This window comes from Antechinus flavipes, chromosome X (genome assembly GCF_016432865.1).
Source record: "Antechinus flavipes isolate AdamAnt ecotype Samford, QLD, Australia chromosome X, AdamAnt_v2, whole genome shotgun sequence".
Taxonomy (NCBI): Eukaryota; Metazoa; Chordata; class Mammalia; order Dasyuromorphia; family Dasyuridae; genus Antechinus; species Antechinus flavipes.
Window position 1 is genome coordinate 69571790 of NC_067404.1, and position 20749 is coordinate 69592538.

The window sequence follows — 20749 nt, forward strand, 5'->3', positions numbered from 1 at the left end:
ACAAATTTTCTTATGAAAAAATGTAAAGCCTTTCTTTTACTTATATGATAATCTATAGATAAGTAAAAATACTGAATCAAACTTCTTGCCCTACCTCTACATATCAGGAATTTTTCCTTGCCTGGCATATAAAGCACATTTATTTGTTATGATGGGATCTCTTTTTTGTTTTCTTTGTTCTTCTCCCTCTCTTCCTCTCCTTTTTCTTTTCCTTTTGTCATTTCTTCTGTCCCTTCTTTCTTCCTCTCCTTCTTCCCTCCCTTCCTTCTTCCTTTCCTTCCTTCTATCCTTTCTTTCCTTCCTTCTAGTACAGTGTCACATAAAACACCTTTTCCCACTATTATCCTCACTTCCTTGCCACAGAATATCATGTTGATGATCCTATGAAATCATAATTGAGCTTGGTGCCCTGCAAAGGCAGGTACCCTAAGAAATTTCACATAATTTAAGAATTGGGGTTTCCAGTTTGTGCTAGTGTCAGATGTTGAGTTTACCTTCTAGCCCAGCCTTCCTGTATGGCCACAACTTGCCATGTCATCTTAAATTAAGCTTCAGTTGATCTAATTTATCACTTCTACCAAAGATATTTTGGGATATTTTTCATGGGCTATCGGCAAATCCCTTTCAGAACTTTAAGAAAGTTTGATAAACCAAAAGACTCCAGCTTCTGGGAGAAGTACTCACTGTTTCACAAAAATTGCTGGGAAAATTAGAAAATAGTATGGCAGAAACTAGGCACTGACCAACACCTAACACAACATTCCAAGAGAAGGAAAACAAGGAATAAGTCTCTCTCTCAGAACTTCTTGAAAAAATGCATCCCTGTTTAGCAAGGCTTGAACATGACTTTTTCTCCTATTTGGAGTATGATGGTCATTTATTTTAACATTAGTAAATTCAAGAGGGAGCAAATCTGCAAGAGCCTATTGGGAAAACATAAAATGAACAGTTATATTCTAGATAGGAACCTTGTTTTGAGCTAAGCAAATAGAGTCTCATACCTCACAGGGTCTGGTTAGATCTCTTCTACTCTAAAAGTCTGTTCCTTAAAGCAGAAAATCTTTTAATGTCATTGAAGTTGGAGTTTAGATGGCTTCGAACATTTAGAACTTGAGGTGTCATGCTTGGTTCATAGTATTATCACAGAACTCTAATGAAACTATCTTGAGGCTTAGGGACTTATAGAGCTTCTGAATAAAGTCTTCTCTCTCCTGGAGTCTGTCTCTCCTGGAAGGTTTTTTGTTTCTTTGTTTTGTAGACCTGCACTTGATAAAAAAAATGAACTTGTCTTTGCCATCCATCGGTGCAGGATTTGTCAGCACAAATCCTCTGGGGAGGGGGACTGAAGGGAGTCAATATTTCATCTTCATTAGCACGCGCAACAACATCATCATGAGAGCATGTGTACAGATAAATGGAGCAAGAGATGGTAGGGCCAATGTCTTTTGAGTCCATTGGTGTGGACTTGATCACAATCTATTACTATGGCTAGTTTATGCAAAGAGCATTGGATTTCTATGTATTGTATTTCCACTTTCAAGGCACAATCTCATGATGTCCTTCATAAAGGATGCCTTGTCTATATGCAGATACATTACTCTTACAGAATGAGCTAACAATTTCTTATTTCAAGAGCTTTGTGAGCAATAGCTCTCCAGTTGGAGGTAACGAATATTTATCTGTAGATTAAGAAAGTAGAGGAGATTGCTCTAAAAGAAGTAGGTAAAGTTAATGAAGTCCAAAAAAATTCTGAGCTTCTTCACTAATAGTCTTAATTCAGTCTATGGTCTAAGTCTCTTCCTCTTTAAAGAATAATATAGGAAATCTGGAGTGTTAAACAAGGCAGTTCATATGGATCAAATTCTTAGCCGTTATCTACATCCAAGTTGTTGTTGCGGTTGTTATTGCTATTCATAAACTCATTCTTTAATTCATGTGATGAGTCATCCATCTAAAATTAAGCTGGACAGGCAAAAGCATTTCTACTGTGACAAAATGATCATTTTGAGTTTATATTTCTTTGCAAATATTTGACTTTGGGTCAATAGTCAAATTATTGATTACAGATGAGAGTTTTTTAAACTTTCACCGAGAGATGGCTAAATCGACAAGTACTGTCATTCACTAAGAAGAAGGCTGTAGGTACAGTTATAGAAGGGGCTAGGCTTAAACCCCTGACTTTGTTAGAACCTCCCTGGGTAAACTTGGATATGCCAGTTAGCATTAGTGGATTTCAGGGTCCTCAACCACAAAAGGAGATATCCAAAGAAGATATCACAATTTCTTGGAGCAAAATCTCTTAAATTTTTTGTCATCAACTTCTTTGGTGGTCTGGTGAAGACAGGGACTCCTCACAATTATGTCTGTTACCTCCATTCGTAATAGAAGAAAATGTGAACTTTCAGTTAGACATGAGTGAAAATAAGTTGCAATTTTTCTTTTCCCAACCAAATTCATACATACCCTGAAATCTGTATGTGGGCCCTAGATTAAAAACCTTCACTTAAAGGAGCAGAACTCACATCCTTTAGTTGGAGTGAGAAGTTCCGTCTAGTTAGAAACCAGTAAATTATCTGGAACTAAAAGAATCCCCCATCATAAATTCTGACAAGATCAGCAGTCTAACTTTTAAATCATCATCAAATTTGAAGAGAAATGAATAGATCTGTCTGATTAGTGGAGGAGAAGGGCATCTTTATGAGGAAAATCGAATAAATTATTGGCAAAATTAAAAGAGAGCATATTTAGGAAAGTAGAATATCAAAGTGACATCTAGAATTAATAAGGGACTGATCAATATCTCTAAGACTATACATACTTTGCAATTGAGCAATGGCTAAAAGATATTGACAGTTACAAAAGGAGTTAATGAGTACATGAAAAGATATTCAAATTCCATAATAATCATAGGCGTTCGAATCAATAAAATATTAAGGTCCTACATTATATTCACTAGAACAGAGGTGCATTTATTCTGGAGTCTGGTGAAATTGTTTACATTTTGATAATTATTTCAATATAATTGGTTTCTTTTTTAATCCTAAGTATTTTGTTATATATTTAAGAAAATCATTCTGAGAAGGGGTTCCTAGGTTTCACCAGGCTGCTAAAGGGGTTCTTGATACATACAAAAATGGTTAAGAACTGCTGCCCTAAAATGACAAAAATTGCAAAAAAAAAAAAAAAAAGGAACTCCTGTGCTGGTGGGATTGTGGGAAATGCATTATTATTGCACCTGTAAACCAGTTCAAACAGTTTGGAGCTAAATATGGTAATGTACATTGATATATCTTCTAGCCTAGCCATTCCATCGCTAGCACATTATCCTCAAAAAAATCCTAAAATCTTTTTAAAATTACTTATATGAAAATATTTAGACTTCTGTTCTATTTGTAACAGCAAAAAAATAGGACACACAATTTATTTATTCAGCCTTTCTCTAATAGTTAAGGAAAGCTGAATAAATTATGTTGTATTAATGAAATTGAATTCTATGGTACTCTAATGATAAATAGGAATTCTGCAATCATGAAAAGACCTATGCAAAATCAAAAAAGGGAAAGCGGCAGAGCCAAAACTGTTTTATGAACCAGAAACTTTTCAAGTATATGTGTGTGGATTCATACATCCATATGAACTGTAACTTTTTCCTGGCCTATATGTTTCTTTAGATTTTTTCATGTCTTACTGTCACTAATGTATATATTCTTCATTTTACCCATTGAGTTTGCTCTAAGTCACTATTAGATCTAATTAGTTTAATAATCTGTTCAACTCTATTACTTATTTTTTATTTATCTCGATGGACATATTGATGATGTGGCATTAAGATCACTTGATTTTTAGCTGTTTATTTTTGCAGTGCTGTGAGAATTTTTTTCCAAGAAATTTTTGTAGAAAAAAATTTATGTGTGTATATTCTAAGACAAAGTAATATTTTGATGCTTGTAGGAAAACATTGAACAAGAAAGTTCTGCATATATTAAATGGATGATCTAAAATTAGTCTTCTTTTTGCAGGACAAGAGAATCCTAAGATTTTATCTATGTAGGGAATTCCCAGTAAGAAAAATTCTTCTACCAACATAGTTGAACAATTGTCCTACAACTTATAGTCTTAAAGATTTGCCTGAGACAGTGAGAAGCCCCTCCCCCTGCAACATGAAACGGCAAAAAAATTAATTTTAGCTATTTTGCCATATGTCAAATGTGGCTACAATCTTACTCCCTACCCACTGGACATTTACATTTTGTTTTGAAGTGTGACTTTATTACTAAATATTAAATGTTAAACTATAGCTTTAAGATTTGTTCCATGACAATTTTCTCTGTGGTGATGCTTCAGTTGTATGTATTTTAAGGAGAAGAAGAAAAAGTAGAAATGATGCAAATACATACTAAATATTGATTTTTCTATAAATGTCAATCCTTTGTGTTAGCTATGTTTGAATACATAAAACACTTAATAATTTCTGCCTTTTGGCAGAAGCCCTTGTGACTTAATCTTATGCCAACGTGACTTATTTTACATACATTAAACTTTAAAATGTATACATTAACTATGATTTAGATATTTAGCATTCAAGAAATTACTTTCTAGTGCTAAATTACATTTTAGGCATTTTAAATGCTGCTATGCTTTTTACGAGGTTTGCAAGTATGAAAAATGATAATTGAAGTCACTGGGAAAATATTAAGAACATGCATGGTTTTCTTACATGACAAAAAGGATTGAACTCATCACAAGTTAAGACTGTGACTTTTTATTCATGAAACAGGAAAATCAGCTTTGAACAGATTGACAACTATTAGCCAGAAGTGAAAAGGAGATTCGGAGGGATAAAGAATTGATCAATTTTCAAATTTCATATTAATTCTATGCAAATTTTATGATCATCACCCTGTCTTTGTAAACTTATCAAACCAGTGGCATCCATTTTAATATACTTTATTGGAACTGGGTTTCCTAGTACCCTTCAGATGACTTCTCCAAAAAGTAAAGATCTGGTAATAGAGCCTGAATACATTTTTTGAGCTTTTTCAATTGATAGTAGAAACAATTCTTCTCCATCATCCATCTCATGCTATGTATATGTTTGTGCAAGAGAAAGGATGTAAGGAAGGATAGGAGCAGAAATTCAAGGAAAGGGAAAGTATAGTGAGCATGTACCCGAATTCCTTTCTAAATCTGTGGTTTTGCCAATGACTGTTAGAGGTGATAGCCAGTTTAAGAATCAATAGAAAACCATGTTTAACATGTATTGGACTACTTGCCATCTAGGGGAGGGCATGGGGGAAGGAGGGGAAAACTGGAACACAGGGTTTTGCAAGGGTTAATGTTGAAGAATTGTTCACACATATGGTTTGAAAAATAAAAATCTTTAATAAAGAAAAAAAAAGAATCAACAGAAAGCTCCCTGAGACTCATAAAATTTGAATTAGCTTGCCCAGTAATGTGCTCTTTAACAAATGGCAGGAATTTGCACCCAGGTATTTCTGTGTTCCTGCCTTGGCACCCCAGTGAGTATGCCGGAAACTCTTTCTGGAATAGATAAAAGTGTGGAAAAACAAATTCCACATGGAAAGAAAGCATTTTTAGTTTTTCTCAATTTAGCTGTTCTTGATCCTTACAAATTAGAAAATTTGATTGACAGTTCCTAAAAAAAAATAAGATCCCTAGTTAGTAATAATAGGTCCTTCTTTGCTAAGCATTCCAGCTCGGAGTTGTCCTCATAAAACCCATTACCACCAAATACTGCCTGTGAAAATTTACACATTCAACTTCATAAAATCTGGAGTAGCCCCAAAATACTGCAGTGTCTAATGAAGATGATAATCCTAATCTTAACAGCATGTTGTCTGGGTATATTGAGGTGGTCAGTTAGAGTGTTTTAGAATTACAATTTTTTGTCTCATAAGCAAAATGCAAACATGGATTTTGATTTTGATCTTTATCTTGCCATTGCTCTCTTTTTCAGACTCTTCCCCAAATATACTATCATTCTGAGGTGTCAGCCTGAAAATATTCCATTTGTCTCTGTACTATTTTTCAGCTTATTTAAAACTGATATCATCTCTGAGCAGAATTGGGTGCTGTATCAAAGTCAAGTACATAAGGAACCAAATATTCCTGACTAAAGCCTTTGCTAGTGGTCATTGGCCTCCATGTGTAGTTGAGAAGAGCAGATTGCATTGTGACCTTCAGAGTGCAGTTATTGTATGAATGGTCCTGACCCATTCGGGAACACACGTTTCACTTAGAGGCCAGTTCCTTGTGTTGTATTCAAAGGAAAGGCTCGTGAAAAGGACCGCTCCGGTTGATATTGAAATTTTTATCATTTGGAAAGTAGTATCGAGTGTTGCTTTGAAACAAGTAGCACTATAAGAGAACTATTCTTGTATCACCTGCACCTATATAGATTCACACAGAAAGAAAACAAGGCCCATTTCTTCACATATCATAGTCTGAAGCCAAACCTCTTGATGCCTTCTGTAAGCTCCCTATACAATGGGAGCCAGGCACCGAGTTGTTAGCTGTGGACATTAACAGACTACCTACCATCCTCAGATTTGCGAAGAAAAAGTGATGGTCAACTTTACTGCTACTCCTGGAAATAGGGGATCTGAGCCGGAGCCCTTTGGCACCGTCATGGAGCAAAAGATCCTTTCACTTTGTCATGAGATAACTAAGTGGAAAAAAGATGCATCAAGCCATCTGCAGAGCATGGCAAATGCAAACAAAAGCATTTGTTTGGGCCCTGACGCCTAGTTTTTTTTAAAGAAAAAAATACCACTAACAAATAAGTAGTCATGGTATCACTTTACAAAAAGTCATATCATAAACCATTTCTCACTACTCCACACACAAATACACGCATTCCCTGTATGTTATGGCTAGGTCTGACTCTACCAGGAATTGAAATCAGTACCATGGACAGAAATCCTTTCAGCCTCTGGGGATACAGAGTTGGGACACCTCAGTTAAGAAATGAGAACTACTTACTGTGTTACATTGGAAAGAATACAAGATTGGGAGCCAGGAGATCTCACTTCCTATTCCAGATTTTTAACTACATAGCCATGTGACCTTAGTCAAGGCACTTCCTTTCTCTGGGCCTCAGTTTCCTCATATGTCAAGAGATTGAAGTAGAAAATTTCTGTGGTCCCTTAGAAGCCCTGGCTATGAATACAAATGGAGAAATCATGAAGTTCTCCCATTTATGTTTGACCAAGAGAAATAACGTGATTGTCCTGACTGTCCAGGCAAAGAATCATGAGGAAAAGAACATGTAGTCTTAGATATCGATGCAGGACAATACATTTTCTTGACTAATAAAAAGTGAAAAGGCAAATCAAGTATGAGAAAGAGAGAGAGACACAGAGAGAGGATTCCAGAAAGTTACTTAACCTTAAAATCTCCAGAATATCTTCTTGAGGAAAAAAGAGTAAAGGGCATAAAAACGTGAGGGCATATATTTATAATGGAACATTGCTTTCTAAGTGTTACTTTTGAATGTCTTCCTCTTTCTGGGAAGACTAACTTTTACATTTAAATTCCTGATTGTTTTAATTAAATGAAACAGAGTTATAAAAGAGAATGATGTATTCAGAGGATTCTAGATTACATATGCAAAGATCTTCATTCATCTTTGCAATATTTGACAACTATCTCTAAAGAGTTTGCAAGAATTCCTAGAATTGTGAAGTTAGAATGTATCTTAAACATTATCCAATCAAATATTTCATTTTTCAAAAAAGGAAAAGTTTATTTAAATACCTTCAAGACAAACCTTCCTTTGAGCAGGCAAAGTCATTGAAAACATTGTTTTTACCAAATGATTTGAGTTTTTACTACTTGTCATATAATTCTATTATAAAAAATCAAATCATATGATCACAGTCTCTAAACTACATGGAATAGAAAGCTTTCAAAAAAGAGACCTAGTCCCCAAATTCGAAACCATGGTGGAACAGAATGAAAAATATAAGATTCCTACCATCCTGTTTACTATTAAAAATTGTCCTGAATGTACTTTCAGTGAACCCGTAGAAGATGGAATTGAATGGAAGAATATTTATTCAGCACTTACTATGTGCCAAACATCTTGCTAAGTACTGGTAGTACATGAAGAAAATCAAGTTACCTGTTCTTAAAGAACTCATATTTGAATCAGGGGATATAATAATAGCTGCTGAGAAGCAGTGTTGTAATGAGGATAAAAGACAGACATTGGAGTCAGGAAGATCTGTCCTTACATCCTGCTTTTGACACATACAGGTGTGTGATCATGGGAAAGTCATTCAACCTCTGTGTGCCAAAAGCCAATGCAAAAACCACTTACTTTGGATAAGACACTGTGCTAGGAACTTAGATCATCAAAACAAACAAACAAACAACATCCACTGCCCTAAAGGAACTTGTTTTCTACTTCAGGGACATATATTTGCAAATAGAAGTTTACACCCTATAATTTGACTGAATAATAATCAGTCAGAAAAAGGCTTTCCTAGGTGGAAATAAGCAGACATGGGGGATAGCCTGTACAAAGGCATGAAAATAGAATAATATCCTGTGACTTATTTGCTGAGTCAGAGAGGATTTGCAATTTGCATTGATGGAGAATGACTCCATTATTACCAGGAGTCCCATATATTAACAAAAATCACAGGTCCTTTTCTTTGTTGGTTTTGAAAAACTATTGATGCTTAAGCAGCAATCTTACAGAATGAGGCTCACTTTTAAGTAGTGAAATATCAGGCCAATGGATTCAATTTAAATTCCTCCTGCTGTGCTTGGCCCCCATACACAAATGAAAGTACCCATTTAGTTGAGAATTAGGGTTTGGCATGTAGTGGTCTGAGTTTCTGCGATATACAACTGTATCTTCTTAAGTTATTTTTCTTTATAGGCCCCAGTTGTACTAAGTCCAGTAGTTGGCTTCTAGCAAAGGACAAAGTTCTGACAGTACCATAGTTAAGAAGGAATCTGCGATTTTAATTCCCACTCCTCTGATAGTTGCTCTATTGTTTTTTGTTAATTCCGATGTTCTAACTTGGCAGCGTGTTATGATTCACATGCTACCCTGTGTCTTAAATAGCTGGAGCAATTTATAAACAAAATATTGAAGTATTTTTGAAAAGTAACTTAATAAATTCATTTCCCAAAGTTGATGGCTATCCCAAAGCTGATCTATAGAAACCATCACTTGTCAGTGAAGGCTGACAGCATTTCTCTATAGGACCAAATGGTTTTCATATATCAGAGTTTGAGCATTTGAAAAATAGGGACAGCTCTGCTATCAGGTAAGACAGGTTTGAACACAGAGTCGCCTGTCCGTAAAATCCTGAAACTGCACATTTGTACATAATGTTAATCTGTCTTCATAGAGCAATTTTTAAGATCAGTGTTAAAACTATATCATTTTCTCTCTTCCTTGTAGGCTCAGCGTCGTGTCACTTTCCACCTTCCAGAAAGCTTCCACGAGAACAACAGTCACAATGTACCTTTTGAGGCAGAAGCCGGTGCCACTGCTAGTGCCAGGCCTGGCTATGCCCGGAGAGAATATCCTGAACGCACAACTACTACACACAGCAACCGTACCGAAGGAGACGGTAACTCTGACCCTGAAACTGGTAAGTGATTCTATGTTGCTAAGATCCACAATTTTATGGTCAGAATGTCAAAATGTGGAGAATTGTAGACTCACTGCAAGTTAACCATTTAAATGAGAGGAAGACACAGGTAAAAAGCAAAAATATAATGCTGATGATAATGATAATGCTGATGAATGATAATTATGCATCTTTCAGAATATCACTGTGATTTAAAAAAAATACCTCCCTTATGTTCATTAAAGAAAAAAAATATGGGAACCAAACCAAACCAATGAGTTCAGTGTAGTTTGGGGATCTTAGCTTTACTAGAGAAATGCCACAGACTGTCTGCCGGGGACCTCAAACTTTTTAAATAGAGACCCAGTTCACTGTTCCTCAGACTGTTGGAGGGCCGGACTATAGTCAAAACAAAAACTTTGTTTTGTGGGCCTTTAAATAAAGAAACTTCATAGCCCTGGGTGAGGGGGATAAATGTCCTCAGCTGCTGCATCTGGCCCACGGCCCGTAGTTTGAGGACCTCTGGCTCTAGAGCTTTGTCCCAGAATACTGCACTTAGGGGTCCATGGCAGTGATTGCATAGAATCAGCAGAGTTTTGGTCTGTATTAACAAGGATACTTAGTTAAAATATGAAGCTGTCAGATGGCAGGCTGGGGTAAATACTGATCCATTCACATCCTTGACCATCTGTGCTCAATAGTCCATCACTGAAAGGTCTTTTGGTGACCTTCATCCTGGGCATTGTTTGTATGTGGTACTTGCCTGGGTTTAAAAAATTCATAGTCAGTTTGTGGGGCTTTTTAATTAATCTAATGATCCTAAACTATTACTAGTGATATATATTTGAAGATCATAATTTGAGAATACTTCAAAGGACCAATGACAACTAAAACACTATATTTGTACATACTAGAAAAAAGTAGGATGCAAATTTTGATTTCAAAGCAAAATTATAATGCCTTCTTGAGCTTAGTTATATTTAAATTGTATCTGTATACACAGTAAACCTTATAGTCAAATTTGATGAAATTTTTTAGATTTAAAATATTTTAGAAATATTTTAAAATCCTTGCATTGATTGACATACTTCAGATCCTTCATATCCCAGTCAGACTTAGGCAGTCATCTTTCTTTTGAATGACTTTTTATTTTACGGTGATGATGAGACAGAACCAAGTGCCATAAAACAATTCCCTTTTTGGTACTTTGGAGAATATTTATGACTGTCTATAAATGCATACCTTGTGCTATCTTGCTGCTTAAAAATATGCTCAGATTTGGTCTGCACGTAGACTGGCACGAAGGCTATGGAAAAGGAAGGAATAGAAAGGAAATGTGTTTGAAGATCAGACTTCCAAATGAATAGCAAATCTGACATTTGTGTTGTCTCATAGTGCTGCCTTCATTTACATTATTGTAGTTATTTTGCATATTTCTTTTTTGTTTTGTATCAGTTCGTGTAGTTTTTTCAATGCTTCTCTAATTTTTTTCATGTTGAGCATTTCTCATGGCACAGTATCATTCCGTTATATTCATATACCATCATTTTTCAGTGATTCCCCATCTTTGGGCATACAATTTGTCTCTCACTTTCTCCTATTATATCAAATAGTGCTCTTAATAGTTCAGCGATAGATGGGACTTTTCTTTCTGTCTTGATCTTCAGCTAGTATTAGGATCACTAGGTTGAAAAGGTTGTAAACATTTTAAGAACCATAAAACATGATCATGAGATGCATAACAAAATTTCAGGGAGGAAATGACATACCAAGTTGTTGTGGCTCAGGATAACGTTTTAGAAAATCCAGAGTAGGTAAGAGGATTTTTTTATTTCTGAAGCTGTTTTTTCCCCAAAATACATTTTTACCTTCATAATTGATGTCTGTTTATAGACTAGTAGTGACATTGCCTTATTCTTCCCACTAGTGTGGCTGTCAAATATTTCTAGCATACCATGAGTACGCACAGTGCCATGCCAATAATACAGAAGCTGCTCAAGGCATACACACGCAAGTTATAACTCTGCTGGGCCTCCTCAACAAATATTTAAAGCAGAGGACTGAAATGAGTAGAAGTGACATACTTTAACAACTAAATCAAGCACCTATGTTTGATTCAAAACAGTTACTCTATCATCTACTCTGTATACTCTGTTTTTGAAACCTAAGAAAATAGAGATTATATAAACATGACAAAGGACTATTTGCCATCTGGATATCATCACTGTAGCATTGCACTTGCAGAGGTACTAAATGGTTATCAGATGATTTTAGAGAATGAAGTTCAGACAATCCCAATTATCTGTACCCTTTCATGCTTGATACTCAGTTAACATCTCTTCTGGAAATCACAATTTTCTTCAATAGGCATCAAGAAGGAAACTTTCTTAGCCTATATGTCAAACAATGCAATGAGAAAGACTACTGTAAATAGAAGACAGTTGTTTGACATCTGATTTCAGAATGAGTTGCATACCAGTTTATTATTTCAAGTATTGAAGAGTAAATTATCTTTGTTACTTTGGACCATGTAACTTGCACCATTTTTATCTTTCTGCCATCATCCTTTCAACCAAAAAACAGAGATGCAGCTTTCTTTAGTACCATATATGAGTTCCATCTTCTATGTATGATCATCATACCATTTTACCATCTATCAGTAGTATCATTTGGATAAGGTCTAAGCTACAATGTAGAATCCCCAAGGAGAGATCTAATACCATGAAAATGAAGAGATGATTTCACCTAAAAAGCCTTCTCCAATGAAAAAGGGCTAGTGTGGGGGTCAGTGACATGGTCAGATTTCCTAATTAGGATTTAGGGCAAGGGAGCAAGGTCATTGAGAATTTTTGAAAAATTTGAATCATAAAATCTCAGTTTTGATTACCCTCAGTATGTGTGAAAATAAGTGATTTAACAAATGATCCTGAAGGATTGGCCCTCCCTTTGAGGCTCTGCCTTAACAAACTATTAGAATCATTTATAATTAAAGTAATAATTGTATATTAAAAATAGATGTATGGGTGTTGAAAGTGTTTTGTTGAATAAGCTATTCGCACACCCATCACAATTGAATTTGTTTCTCAGGAAACTATTTTTCTCCAGTAGAAAATATAAAGGTTAATATTAGTCCTAATTGAAGACAAATTGCAAATTAGTATGTTTTTTGTGAACGACTTTCTACTATGTAAACCAACTGGTTCCACAAAATAATTATAAGGAAAAAATAATCAAATTTTTACCATTTGGCACTTTGCTAAATTTATCAAAAGAAAAAAGTATCCAAAGAGAGTAGACAGCTTTACATGAGCTATGATAATTACTTAAAGTAATTATTCAGTATTTAGTAAAGTATTCAGTTTCATCATCTGAAGTGGGTCTTCTTAAACTTTTTTGTCTCAAAATCCCTTTTCACTCAAGAATCTTTGACTCCAGGTGTGTAGGTACACATAAACATTACACATTATTATACAATAGATACACAAATCAAACATTTACCTATGATAAATCATAATTTTATTATCCCCACTTTCAGTTATGAGATCCACATGGGGTCTCAACCCACATTTTAAGAAGCTGGGGTCTAAAATCCTTATAAAAGATTGAAGACAAATGAACAGGAATAATAGTTTTTAGATAAAAACTAAAAACATACTATTTTTGTGTACTACTTTGAAAGCTTATTATCACATGACAAAAAAAATGAAGACCATAAAAAGTATTATTAAACCTTGTCCAAGGAAGCTTTTTATTGCATGACCCCATTTCATTTCTGCTGTGATCTGGTTATATGCATCCCAAGGAAGACATATAGTTGAGATGGCAGCCCAAGACTTTTATTGATGTTGTTGATGTTGTTCAACAGTAGAAAATAATCATGATTGAGATTATCCCAGATTTAATCTCCTTTGGCTAGGAATGAGGACTAAGGTTCTTTTGTTCTGAAAGAAAACTTGCTGGGGCCCTAACCACCCTTATTTGTGGCCGGGAGCAGATGCCAGTAAGCTGTGTGTTCTTAGTCAATGGCACCACAAATGGGAATGTAAACTGTTAGAGGCAGTTAATGCTGTCCTTGAGCAATTGAACTAAATTATGCAGCTCCATTTTCATATTTTGAAATGTATCACATCCTCAATCTGTTTTTTTCCCCTGCTAATGAATTGCCTGTAATAGTACATTGTACTGAAAATTGCCTTCTTGTGAGCTCACAGATTTAGGTGTCAACACAACTTTTTATGAATAAGTTGCCAGAGGGATTTAGAAATGTTACTTTTAAAAAATAAGAACCTGGTTTGTTAAACTCCTAACTAGATAAACGAAGTTCTGTGATCTGTACTCCAGTGCATTTTGCCAAAGATACCTTCCTCTATAATGTGAAATGAAACTGTCAGAATTCCTGTCTTATAATCTCTGTATAGGAGATATCAGTTCCTCCCCCCACTTTATGTTTGGATAAAAATAAATAGTACAGCTATAGGTCAAATTTGTCTTTCATTTCCTAAAAGGGAAGTACATACTCTGAACACCATGAGCCGGTCTTTCTGGATGCTTAGATAATTTGTACATTAGTCAACTGGATGACTCTAGTTTCTGGTATCGATAGGCACAGACAGTTATTTAGATATATATGATCAGAGCTGGCTCTAGATCTGCACAGCAGGAGACATTTGTATGTGCCCTCCTCCCCAAACTTGTCCTGTAATAACCAAAGCCCCCCTTTTGTTCCATACCTCTCCTGAGCTTTCCATGTGAGTACTTCTCCCCATGCCCTGCCCAGGTCTGGTCTTCCTTCTTGCTACCCAGCTGCTATTGAAATACCTAGCTACAAACCATTTATTCTGTCTAGGTTCTATTCTATAAGATTAGCTAACATGATAAATCAACTCATAGTGAGGCATTATTAATGGGTGCCCATAAGTTAGTATGTTGCCTCACTCAGGTAGAACATTTGATATTTAACAAGGACCTTTCAAAGACGGTCACAGGAGAAGCTATCATTTAGAAGTTGAACTATCACAGAGAGATATCATTAAGGCATTTGCACAACATTCGAATCAAACCAGAGCTGGACTTACATATAGCCAAATATTTATGGAAGGAATCATAAAGAACAGCAGCATGGATTAGATGGAAAACCAGACAGGATTCCAGGTCACTTAATTTCTCAGTGTCATCTCACAAATCAATGAGAAGATTGCAGAGAATATGCTAGTTTGCAATGGTAGAGTTTTCTTATTCAGAAGTTCCCTATACTAAGGAAATCAGAAAATTCTAGTGTAATACAATTCACACTTAATGTTTTTATTTAAAGATGGATTTAGAAAGATAGTTTTTCCTAGCCCACCTTGAGGTTATTCTCTCATTGTAATCCAGAAAGTTTAGACATTATTGGGCATTTGAGCCAACAATGTTCTGAGATTCATGTAGCAGATACATATGTACATAGAGGTGTCATGGTGAGTATCATGATAGAGTAGACAGTGTCCTATATTTGTCATTTCTACCCCATCCAACACTACTTCTAGGACTGACTGTCTGCTTAACCCTGGACATGCCAGTTAAATTCTGTGAGCCCTCAGAAATTTTCTGAAACTATCCATGGCAGGAAAAAAAAATGCTGATCTGCCTAAGTAGAGAGAGTGTCTTAACTGGGAATGACACATACTGATAAAATGATAGACCCAATAAAAACAACCAAAAATGTTAGGTATTTTTATTATTATACAAAGTGATCCCCTATAATGGCATCAGACATGTTAAAATGGAAAAGGACCTTAGAGATCCAACACACTCATTTTTTGGATGAGGAAAACTAAGGCCCGGGGAAGAGATGTGACTTGCTTAAAGTTATACGGATATTAGCAAAGGAATGGAGGTCCTTTAATTCCACATCTAGTGCTCTTCCTCCTTATCCTACCATCTCTGTATCATCAAGTAAAAAAAGGGGGGTTGCCACTTAATTGCTCTAGATTCATTAATTCATTCCAATTTGTTGTGTTAAGAGACTCTTGGCAGGTCATGGAGAAGCATTGTGAAGGGAAAGGGAAGAGAAGAGCAGACTCGAATGGGAAATTGGTGGACTGCCTCTCCAGGGACTTATCCTGGCCTTTGGTTTACCAAACATAAATATCTTATTTCAGAAAAGTCTCCTGAAAATGAAAGGCCATAAAAGACTCTGTCATATCTGCATTTTTCAAAACCTCAACATTGTACATGGTTATCTTCTCTAAAAATACTGCAGCTGGCTAGCAGCTATCACATCAGAACAATATAATTGATTGCTGATGAGCAACTTTTTACCCCTTTTCAAGAGGTATTTATTAATCTTTTCCTTCCCTCTTCTGACTCCAAATGTATATCTGTAAGGTAGCTTCAAAAGAGAGATTTCCTCTACCAATAAGGTTACCCAAGAACCGAATTTAAGAGCTAAATGAAAGACTATCATTAGTCATTTGCAACTGATGATAAGTGTTGACTTTGGAATGTGACCTAGGCTAGCGTATCTGTCTATCTGCCCCTTTTCTCCCTGCCCGTACATAAGGTTTGCTTAGCTCTGTGGTTGAACACTAATAATTAATTCACATGGAGCTGGAGTAATTAATCTTTCCCATGTAGTACAAGTTGATTGATCCTCTAGCTTTAATCTAATTAGCCAGAAAAATTGGGAAGACTATAATGATTGGTGAGGATATCGTGCTTCTCTGCAAACCGTCGGCCTTTTTGAAGACCATCTGAGACTGGTGTCACGAATTGCAGGTTTTGAAATACTTGGCTAACCTTTTTTACATATTTGAGTCAAGCAGTGGCAATTTGCAAAATTAGTCCAGTTGTAATAGTTTCACCTAAAGAATGCATCCTTTGGAGCGACATGAATAATGTAACTCGCTATCTTAATAGCTTGTGGATAAGCACAGTAGGGGTCACATATTTCAAGGCTAACTAGTGTCTTTTGAATATCCTACAGCTAAGTTGTTACAGAGAAATATGATAGAAAGAGACAGAGAAAAGAAATTGTGTGGGACACCATTAATTATGCTGCATATAGTCATAGCTAAGAAGAAGGTCCCCCGTGGAATGTGTAGCATAGTCATGGTTCAGCCTTAGGAATCAGACTCTCAGAGTCTATCTAGTCCAACCTCTACCCAACCCCAAATCCTTTCTACAGCACATCCAGCAGGTGGTTATCTGTATTAATTTGCATTAAAAGACCATCTGTGGCCTCTCACGGTAGTAAGCTTTCAGTCTTCTCCAATTTTGTATCGGTGAATTTGATTTGTGAATCCAAATGTAAAGCTTTATATTTATTCCTATTCCAGTTCACTGGCCTATAGTTTGCAGACATTTACCATTCTCTGATCCTGGGGTACCTCTTCTTTTCTCCATAATTATTCAGGAGCACTGGGAGTAGCTTCAGGAGCACATCTGTTAGTTTCTTCAGTCTTTCAGTCAGTCTGTCATGTGCCAGACACTGAGTAATGAAACAATCCCCATTGGAAAGGACTTTACTTCCTTGATTCATCTAAGCTTCATGATCTGAACTCATAATAAGAAACTAGGTGCTTCCTTAATATTTCCTTAGTTTGGACATTCCCTATTCAACTCCGCAGGAAGGAAATGCCAGAGAAAAGGCTATCTAGGTAGTGACCTTTAATGAAACCAAATGAACTTTTTCAGGCCTTCGCATTTCTGATCCAAAAGTATCCTCAGTCACTTCTCTTGGGACTTATTAGCAGTAGCTTCAAAATGTCAAAAATGCAGTTATTCAACACATTGATCCAAGCGAAGTACAAAGTGCTCATGAAGGAAAATGCTGTACATACTAGATAAAGATAAAGATAAAGAACTAATAGACTCTGAATCCAAATCAAAGCGTATTTTTGCACTTACCTTATTCTTTCTCCTTTTTTGTCATTTTGATCTGTTTTTTTTTCTTTCACAACTGTAACTAATATGGAAATATGTTTTATATGATAGCACATTTATAAGCTGTATCAAACTGCCTACCATCTCTGAAGGAGAAAATTTCACAACTTAAAATCGTGCAAAAATGAATGCTAAAAATTTCCTTGACATGTAACTGGGGCGGGGGGAATAAAATACTATTTAATAATAAAGTATCCAGAAATGTAGCTATTATACTCTAATTGCTTATTCTGAATTTAGAAATGGTAAACTCACATCCATACTTCCTCCCCAAAACCCCACATCATTTGAATTTTAATATAATTATACATAGCCAACCATAATTGATGAAGGTCATTAATTATAGAAATATACATAATGATTCCAAATGCAAAGAGTTCTAATGTCCTAACCAAAGAAGTAACTGTGTATGTATATGTATATGTAGACACACTTATACATATATATATATATATATATATATATATATGTCAATAGATCAAGGATGTCTAGTATCAATATGGGAATTTAGAGTATGGCAACAAGCATAAGAATTGTTGGTGAACTCAACTCCACCATTGTGCATTGCCATCTATCTAGCATTTATAGTCTTAGAGAGTTGCCTGTGACTCAGAGAGATTAAATGACTTGGCTGCAGTTTCCCACTTGTTGTCAGAGACAGGATATATAATGAAAAGTTCCCTGAAGCAATCAAGGCCTGTGATTTTGTCTGTGCATAGAGAATGTCCAGTATGGAAACTCACACCACTGGTAGAGATCAGTAACTTGTCTCCAACTTAGAATTTTAGAGTCAGGACACTAATGTCAAATGCCTCACGCAGGGTGAAACAATTTGTATGTATCAGAAGCAGGGCTCCAACCCAAGTATTCCGATTTGATTCTCTGTTAACCCATACAACCTCTCAGTAATCTGCACACCAAATAGCATTAGAAAATCAGGAAAATTAAAGCATTTGTCAAATGGCAGAATGTTTTTCCAATTCTCCAGTTATTGAGATTCACTCTGGAAATGAGCTGAGTGTTTGGGCAGGTTATTATGGCTAGGTGTCTCCTTGGGAATTCTTAGCTTGGCTCCAAGCTCACTACTTCAGAGAGTAAGGACATGAGCCTTGAAAAATCTTGTTCATGGTTAAAATACTCCGTGGAAGACACAGTGAAGAGAGAGAGAAAACTGATTTCTCAGGAACCAAAAGGATCTACATTTTGACCAGACTGCTAACAAAAATATCCATTTGCCCCACATAAAGGAACTCTAAAACACTGTTTGGGGACAAAAGGCATGGGACCATAGATTGAGACCTGGAAGGGAAGTGATCGACTCTAGTCCCGTCACTTTACAGAAGAGAAAACTGGAGCCAATGGAGCTTAAGTGACAAGGCCATTTGTCGAGGGCCAGATCCAAATGGCCCAGATCCAGTGGCTGTGATTAGCAAACTCGGGACTTGAACTCAGTTCCTTTGAATCTGAATCCAACACTATTTCCACTGTATAATACTAATTCAATTCCATTTAATTTAGTGGAGGCTATAGATTTAGGAAAGCTTCCTTCTATGATCTTTTTAGTATTTCTTTAAAAATGCCTGAGATACAGCAACAGCTATATGGCTCAGTGCATAGAGTACTGGCCCTCGAGTCAGAAGGCTCTGAATTCAAATTCCAACTGAGACAGTAGTTGTGTGATCCTGGGCAGGTCACTTTACCCCAATTGCCTCAAAAATAATTCGCAAGATACAAAGCATTTGTATATTGGAGGGGCAGAGAAGAACAAAGATAGGAATCAGATGGTAAATACATGCTATTTCAAAACATTAACTAGCCACCTAGGCTATTTTTTCCATTTTTCATAGTTAACTATTTTTAATATAAGTGTCTCTGCATTTATAATGCTGAAGACTAGTACTAGTCTTTGGTAGGGGAGCCCTCAAGATCTAATGAACTTAGTAAGCTTGAGATTATACATTGAGCAAAAGAAATCTTTCAGCATCTCTTGAGGGGAAATGTTATCATCATCATTATTATCACAGTCATCATGTCTTACCTTCTGAGTATAAGATATTATAAAACTACTGTCATATGTTGTGGGTGAAAACATCTTCAAAAATTAAAAAAAAAATTTCTTCCTCCATCTCTCTACTTTCCATCAATTTGTCAAGAGAAAGCGTCCTATCTGTATATAAACCACATACAAATGTGCATAATGATATAGTATACATACACACACTCCTTCAGATTGGGCCAGTAGAGAACTGTTTTTATTTTTAAGGTAATAAGAAAATCAAAACTGTTTTTACTCTTTTTGTGTTATATTTTCCTCAGGTAGGAAGAAGACTGCTCTTTTCAGTCATTAATACTGAGCTAGTGAATTCATGCTCATTTTAGTACCTGCTATGATACATAAATAATAATGTAAATAATAATAATAATATAATGAATAATACTTGGTGTATAGCAAGAATGGCCCAACCCAAGAGTTTCACGCTCCCTCCCACTCCCTCACCTTCCCCCCTTGCCTACACTTGGGCAGTGTATATAATCCATGCACCACAACCGCTACAAACATTGATGGAGTAGCAGATGCTCCATAATTTGCATTCATGTGATCGCTCAGCCAAACACACTTAGAGAAAATCGACATCTCTCCATTTGTGGAGTATGAAAAGTTAAAAAAAAAATGAACAAAGCAAATCTTACTGTGCTTTCATATCATTTCTGGCCGCAGACATTCTATATAAGAGACATGATAACCTTGGAGACTAGTTGGAAAATGCCATCATATTTGGAGGCTCTGATTTAGAGGACCACAAGAAATCAAAAGTGGTCATGGCCTCAAAAACAAACCCACCAAGGGCTCAGATCCAAATGGCGAGTAATAGACTCTGACGTTGGACAGTGCCATTCTGGTGACAGCCTTGAAGATGAGTTTATCTTCAGTATCTTAAATCGAATATGGACTAGATAGAGCTTTATCACTCTGAAGCAGGCCACTCAAGGAAAAGCAATCCTTTATCCTGTCCATTCTGTTTGAAAATGACAAGCACTGATAGCTTGGCACATGTTGCCAATTGCCAAGCAATGTCATGAGGTCTGCAATGTCACTGAGCTTGAATAACTACCCTCAGCAACAAAGAGTAGGTGGGTTTCTCTTCACAATCAGCCTTTCTTTGCTCCCAAATTTTTATTAGGCCACCTACAGCATAAAATAAAGTTCCTATGAC

General features: G+C 36.0%; 1 protein-coding gene across 2 annotated transcripts in view; it reads left to right on the forward strand.

Annotated features, from left to right (window-relative positions):
- PCDH11X (protocadherin 11 X-linked) overlaps positions 1-20749 on the forward strand; it is a 576990-nt gene that overhangs the window by 365128 nt on the left and 191113 nt on the right. For both annotated transcript variants that reach the window (XM_051969012.1, XM_051969013.1), the window contains exon 8: positions 9440-9632. In XM_051969012.1, coding sequence (XP_051824972.1) covers positions 9440-9632 — 193 coding nt within the window. The remainder of the gene's footprint in view (positions 1-9439; positions 9633-20749) is intronic.